The sequence below is a fragment of the Berghia stephanieae genome, chromosome 9, assembly GCF_034508935.2.
Source record: "Berghia stephanieae isolate SIO BIC M18660-M18661 chromosome 9, UCSD_Bste_1.3, whole genome shotgun sequence".
NCBI classification, from domain to species: Eukaryota; Metazoa; Mollusca; class Gastropoda; order Nudibranchia; family Aeolidiidae; genus Berghia; species Berghia stephanieae.
The window spans coordinates 24,732,892-24,740,391 of NC_088368.1; the positions used below are offsets into that span (position 1 = coordinate 24,732,892).

A 7,500-nucleotide genomic window follows, 5' to 3' on the forward strand; every position below is an offset into this window, starting at 1 on the left:
CTGATTCGCTGGCCGCGCAGAACTTTACTTAAGTAAAGCAATAAGTAAAGGCTATACATACTTTATTATTCAGTAATACGAGCTTTAGAAAATAGTTTTACATTTGTATAGCTATTGAAAAGATTCCTCTTCCAATTTTGTGATGTAATAAAAATTGCTCATTCAATTGTAATGAATTTAACGGTTTTCCTTGGTTTGGTAAGGATTAGGTTAAAGGTCAACGGACCTGGTTAATATTTTTCACATCACTACATGTTTACGCGATCATTGAGGAGAATGACTTCTTTAATAAATTGTTTTTTTTTTGTTTTGTTTTTTTAAAATTCTGTTCATTTTGACATTAAACCCATTTTTTACTCATCTAGTTCATTCTGGTTTAACACCAGATAAACGAAGTTGGTCACAAATTCATTTACACGGTCCCTCGTAAATCTTCTCCACCCTTGGGCACGGCCCGTCCTTGAATGCTATTTTTAGCACGGGTGTCCCTCCCACCGCCGCTTGGGTCAAGGCCAGGCGATCAAAGATGGAGGATGTGAACTCTTCAATCTTGTCCAGCTTACGTTGACACGTGTCAATGACGTCACGGCGCCTGGCCTGGTCTACGGCGTTTCTGTAGTCAAAGGTTATATTGTTCGCGACCTTGGAAGAGAAATTTTAAACAAATCGTCTTTTACTGAAAACAAATAGGTTTCAACTTTCAACAGTCTGATGTCACTTCCGCCCAGCAACGAGCAGCTTGGTTCTAAACAAAGAAAATCGGTACTCTTTTATTCTTCATGCTGGCTAGAACTTATTCACAGGTCACGTGATCAGAATGTATAAAAGTCAAAACATGATCAGATTTATAATGTATTTTCTCCTCTGGATACACTTTTATGCTCGTCGAAGTTTTTCATCAGGGCTTCCGCCATTGTTCCGATAGTTTAGAACCAGTTACTAAGTTACTGTGCGTCATTACGAGGGAAGTGACGTCACGACTGTTGAAGTCTATAGCTGATTTGAACACTTTCAGCAGACCTGTCACGTTCTAAGAAAAATTGGTAAAAATACGATTTTTTTTGGCTCCAGATACAGAACTGCAGTCGCCTCTTTAACTCAATAAATCTTGTTGAAAAGGAAAGTGTATTTCATTGGAACTTGTATTTAGGACTTTGGAGTATTTTTGCATCTGGCTGAATGCAAATGATTTATTTCTAAAGCTATTTACAGTGAGTTTTTCTTCATTCTCCTAGGAAATTACGAATTCTTAAAATGCTAAATAGGCATCTCTGCTTTAAGTGAATTAGCTGAATCTCTAAAAACAAACTTTATTTTAAAATCCCAAAATGTAGTCCTTCAATGCAATAATGTCAATGGAGCAGGAGGTTATGCTTGCTACCCTTTGGACATGACTGTTGTCTTTTGCAAAGTAATTTTCCACAGGATCAAATTGACGCAGCCTCGTTATCTTAACGCTCCAGAAATCAGGACAAAAGTCTTACTCGACGAAGCTCACCATTAAGAAAGATCACTCATATCCTGATTTGTTATTTAAACACCCATTAATATATATATATATATATATATATATATATATATATATATATATATATATATATATATATATATATATATATTGACTCCTATAAAAAGAGCAGAATGTGTTGTATTTGATTTTAAAAGACTACAAAGTTGATTGATTATTTTTAAGATGGCATTTTGCACATGAAGGAGAGAGTGAACACAGCAACACACTAAATTACACATCTCATCCAAATATTGAACCGAAATTATTAAACACCAGACTCGAATAAATGAGGGGGGGGGGAGGGGGCTATTTGACATAAAATAAGTAACCAAACAAATACAGAAGCAGGGAAGAAATGTATACATTCACTCAAATAAATAGCAATGTGAAATTGAATCTAAGTTTCAAATTATTATAAACCCCCCCCCCCCCCCAGATAAATTGGACGTGTCAGGTTTCTCCTTTATCATCAATACAGGATGAATGAACACTACAGACGAATGAGATAATATGGTAGTGGCGTTGTTAAGATGAATAAACAAAAAAAATCAATGTTTTGTTGATAAAGGGGAAACCCGAAACGTCTATTTTATCTGGGGGGGGGGGCTTGGTACATATATTCAATTAAAGCTTACATTCAATTTCACATTGTTAAATATTTCTTCGAGCTTCGAGCAGCAATACTTACATTATGATCACTCAATAATATATGGAGTGGAACAGGCCACCTAATATATGCACCATCGTCCTAAAACTGTATAAACTAGTTGATGGAAATTGAATTTATAGCAGCAAAAGAAAAATAAATGAAATTAGTGAATTTATTTCCATTTATTATGGTGGAGAATTAACAGTATTTCCCCCAATATTGTAATTAGAAATCAATGAAGCCTGTGTTTGCTTTTTAATTCAATTAACGCATGGATATGGGGGGGGGGGGGGTCGTTTCATGCGGCTATGTGGTCTAGTGGTAGAACACTCGCTTTCGGATCGGAGGTTCCTGGGTTCCAGCCTCGCGCTCGGCGCATAGTTGACTCCTTGGAAAAGGCTCTTTACTCATATTCTCTCATCGTACTCAGGTGTAAAATGAGTAACTGGCCGTTAACAACGTTGTCTTTGTCCGAAAAATTGTAATATCGCCTAACAGGCGTCATGTCCCTCCCGTCCTACATGTTAAATGTTGCTGTTGACCAGGGACACCTTGTAAAGCGCTTTAAGCACATTTAGTGGATATTGCGCTATATAAAGCTCACTTCAATGTAAACCTCATTTCATACTGACATGATACCTATTTGAGTCAATGTGTGGACTATTTGATAAATACCTGGATGTGCTTGTTGTAGTCCTTCTCCAACTCCAAAGCTCTCGATCGTAGCTGTGCCAATTTACATTCGATGTTCAGACGGCAGACCTGTTGCCCGCGCTGCAGCTGAGGACGGTGATTGTTATGATGATGATGATGATGATGATGATGATGATGATGATGATGATGATGATGATGATGATGATGACTGTGATGATGATGATGATGATGATGATGATGATGATGATGATGATGATGATGATGATGATGATGATGATGATGATGATGAATGCGATATTCATTCTCATACCACTAGACCACTTATCTGGTAGCTCAAATCCGGTAGCTATGAATCTGAAGGCGATATTCATTCTCATACCACTAGACCACTTATCTGGTAGCTCAAATCCGGTAGCTATGAATCTGAAGGCGATATTCATTCTCATACCACTAGACCACTTATCCGCACACACTTACCTTGTCCAGTTCGTAAAACAGGTGATTGTTATGATGATGATGATGATGATGATGATGATGATGATGATGATGATGATGATGATGATGACTGTGATGATGATGATGATGATGATGATGATGATGATGATGATGATGATGATGATGATAATGATGATGACTGTGATGATGATGATGATGATGATGATGATGATGATGATGATGATGATGATGATGATGATGATGGTGATGATGATGACTGTGATGATGATGATGATGATGATGATGATGATGATGATAATGATGATGACTGTGATGATGATGATGATGATGATGATGATGATGATGATGATGATGATGATGATGATGATGATGATGATGATGATGATGATATTGGTGTTGGTGGTGGTGGTGGTGGTGGTGGTGGTGGTCTTAGTGGTGGTGGTGGTGGTGGTGGTGGGCATGATAATAATAGTGGTGAGGGAAGGAAGGTGATCATGATGATGATGATGATGATGATGATAATATAATAATAATAATAACAATAATAATAATAATAATAATAATAATAATAATAATAATAATAATAATAATAATAATAATAATGATAATAATAATATATTATATTTATTATATTTATTCTCATACCACTAGACCATTTATCCGGTAGCTCAAATCCGGTAGCTATGAATCTGAAGGCGATATTCATTCTCATACCACTAGACCACTTATCTGGTAGCTCAAATCCGGTAGCTATGAATCTGAAGGCGATATTCATTCTCATACCACTAGACCACTTATCTGGTAGCTCAAATCCGGTAGCTATGAATCTGAAGGCGATATTCATTCTCATACCACTAGAACACTTATCTGGTAGCTCAAATCCGGTACCTATGAATCTGAAGGCGATATTCATTATCATACCACTAGACCACTTATCCGCACACACTTACCTTGTCCAGTTCGTAAAACAGTTCCTGAAGCGCCTGGTCCGTCTGTTTAACCCTGGGGAAGATCTCTTCAAACTTGAGTTTTTCCTCGTCGTCAATACCGACGCGGCGTGAGTTAACGATGAGAATTTTGTCCCCTGAACGCACGTTAAGGTCCTGGAGCATGGAAAATCCGCTCAAGTCTGGAGGGTCCATTACAATTCCTGAGGAAGATTTTAGTCGGAAGTGGATGCTCATTTAAATGAGCTAGAGTTGTTTTATTTTAATGATGGTTTTCTTCCTATTAAAACTTCAAATTGTTGGTTGCCATAGGCTGTAAACTGAGGGATTCATTTTCGTCTCCCTTCGGTTTCAGTTCGTGAATAACCAATATGCCATAGACACTACAGATTTCTGTGATTTACTCACAACAAACATAATAAGCATACCAGCACACAATAACCATGTGTATCATAAAACGTTTAGGTCACTATTCATGCATTTATTTAATGAATATTAATTATCCAAAATGTGTTCTTAAAACAACAAATAAACTATGTGTGTAGTTACACTTTGCTGGTAGAAATCTAATAGAAATTTTAATTCTGAGATACAACGTTATTGTTCGGTTCCTCTTCGATTCGGCAACTGAAAACCAGAGGGGTAACTCACATTGCTATGATTAAACAATAGACCGACTACGGGGAAAGTTTCAGACTGAGAGCAAAGAGGGCCTGAAAGGAAAATGAATGCGCTCAGTTTACAGCCTTATCGGTCAAAAAATAGGCAGTAATATGGCCTGTCACGTTAAGCTGGTATCTAAAAATGAAACATATATATATATATATATATATATATATATATAATATATATATATATATATATATATACATACTGCCCCCTTCCATGTGGTAATATTAGATTCGTTTGCCTAGGCATTCAATGAAGAAATATAGATAAGAATAATCCATCGAATAATATTACTCTATGAAAAAAACAACAAAGGTACCTGAAGCGAGACTCGAACCCAGAACATTAGGGTCACAGTACAAAAACATTAACCACTCAGCCACTTTTTACCCCAATGAACTATACTATATATATAAAGACCATTGATATCGAAGACAAAATTATAAAAGTTTATAATTAAATGTTTTCGAAGTTAAAAACAAATACTAAATTAATAAAAAAAAGTAAAGACCCGCCCTCCAAGTCTTACGTGCCTTTAAAAAGCAGCCTTTGTTTCTCACATGGAATGTCCGTTTCTTTCATGACCGCCTCCGCCAACTGGGCAAACGTGGCTTGGCCACCGTCCTTGTGAGGCAATTTCACATCAAACTTACGTCTTCCAAATGTACAGTGAAGAAGTATATGCCCGGCATAACTGGATTGAGGGTATCAAAATTAATAAATACTATCTTAAAATATTGCCTTTATAAAGTTTCGACGGTGGACACTGTTGATTAAAAAATAAAGAAGATGAGCATTTACTTAATGCGGTATCCACTAAATGTGTCCAAGCGCTCACAAGGTGGTCTCTTTGGTTGTGAAGCGGATGGTCTGCCAACTTATCCCCCCAGACGAAGGGTCGAAATGCAGTGTCTTTATTGTATGAGCCATATTAATTCTTGTTATTTTCGTTATAGTGGCTCACTTAGGCACATATATAGGATATTTTTGGACATATATAGTGATCTATATCGATCTGAGAGCCGAAACACCAAGTCCAAGAAGTCTGTTTTCGAGGTCAACGTTTGCTCATTTGCAGGTCCGATAACCCGAATTGTGATGAGCCAATTGTTGTAATGGAAAAATTGCACTCTCAAACCAACGGAAAGTATTATCCATTACAACAATGTTAAAGTAGGTCCATAAATGCGATCGGTTTTCAGATCTGCTAATAGGTGCATCTAGCTTGAGGCCAATAAGTTCCCGATTTCGGTTATAAATCGTCAGATAACACTTTATTTTTAGATCTAAGAAAATTTAAGGGAAAATCTTCCTCACGTTCCTCGAGATCGCTTCACTTTATATTGTTATCTTAACCGTAAATCTTTTGTCAGACGTTTATTTATTTAATTTGTCAATTTTTAGTAGCGTTTTAAAAGCTGTAGAACAAACCTTGTTAGATTGGTAAAAGTTAAAATTCCTCCTTATATGACCATTGTTTTAGTTCTCAAAATGTCCTAATATGGCCATTGTTTTAGTTCTCAAAATTTTCTAATATGACTATTGTTTTAGTTCTGAAAATTTCCTAATATTATGACCATTGTTTTAGTTCTCAAAATTTCCTAATATGACCATATGTTTTAGTTCACCGCCAATGTCGTTGATGTATTGAACCGTTGTACAGAGCAGTCCTAGTGAGTTTTTCAGTTCAAGCTCCGAGAGTTTTAAAAAAAAAGTCTATTCGATTTAGTTACAGGTTGCAGTAAAAGTCTTAATGTTTTTGTTTTTTCTATCAGAATCAGTTAAATGTACCAGACGGCTAGTTTGTTTTTTTTTTTTTTCTTTTAGGGTTAGTTAAAGGAATGCTTCCTGAGCCATAGCCTTTAGTTTGATGACGTGCACAAGGCCTCCTCAATTATGGGCTCTTGTAAAGGACAATATGTTGTGCTGATTTGAGAGTATTTCCATTACAACGATGGGGCCACAACAATTTGGGTTATAAACCCTGCAAATAAGTACACCTCAAGCGGAAGTAATTTAACAGCTTTTAGTCACCCTACCTTCCGAAAGCTCCTGCGCTAGCATTTCTTTCACCGTGGATCTTTTGTCATGTGTTTATTTATTCAAGTTGTCATCATATAGAAGCATTTAAAAAACTCTAGAACAAACCCTGATAGATTTGTGAAAGTTTAAATTTTCCTAATTTGACCATTGTTTTGATTCTCGGCCGCCATTTTGATTTGTGAAGCATTGAAATGTAGTGCAAAGCAATCCTCGGTTGTTGTTTTTTTTACTATTATGGTTAGCCCGAGGTCGGAGGATTTTTTTTCTATTAGGGTTAGTTATAAGTCTTAGTAAAGGTGATAGGGTGTTTGTTTTACCTATTAGGGTTAGTTAAAGGTTCTAGGTTGTTTTTTTTTCTTAGGGTCAGTTGAGGGAATATTTGAGTTGTTTCCTTTAGCACTAGGAGCTTTCTGAAGGCCTCCCTACCTTTCTTTTCCCCCCGAGTCTTGTCTCTTTGTACAGCTCGCCTCTTTTGAATTTGTCAGTGCCACAGACACTGGTTTCCGTTTCTCAGGCATTTTTATATTTAATATGAAATAATGATAATATGTTGTGTCCAGAGGTTGTGCTTT

General features: G+C 36.5%; 2 protein-coding genes across 2 annotated transcripts in view; one reads left to right on the plus strand and one right to left on the minus strand.

Annotated features, from left to right (window-relative positions):
* The window catches only part of LOC144979333 (uncharacterized), a 23,661-nt gene that overhangs the window by 10,907 nt on the left and 5,254 nt on the right, over positions 1-7,500 (plus strand). The window lies entirely within an intron of this gene.
* LOC144979332 (uncharacterized) overlaps positions 1-7,500 on the minus strand; it is a 7,998-nt gene that overhangs the window by 405 nt on the left and 93 nt on the right. Inside the window, exons 1-5 of the mRNA XM_078925966.1 lie at positions 7,355-7,500; positions 5,419-5,579; positions 4,220-4,419; positions 2,835-2,939; positions 1-642 (exon numbers count right to left, since the gene is read on the minus strand). The exon at positions 1-642 is cut by the window's left edge and continues 405 nt beyond it; the exon at positions 7,355-7,500 is cut by the window's right edge and continues 93 nt beyond it. Coding sequence (XP_078782092.1) covers positions 409-642; positions 2,835-2,939; positions 4,220-4,419; positions 5,419-5,579; positions 7,355-7,446 — 792 coding nt within the window. The 5' untranslated portion in view covers positions 7,447-7,500 and the 3' untranslated portion in view covers positions 1-408. The remainder of the gene's footprint in view (positions 643-2,834; positions 2,940-4,219; positions 4,420-5,418; positions 5,580-7,354) is intronic.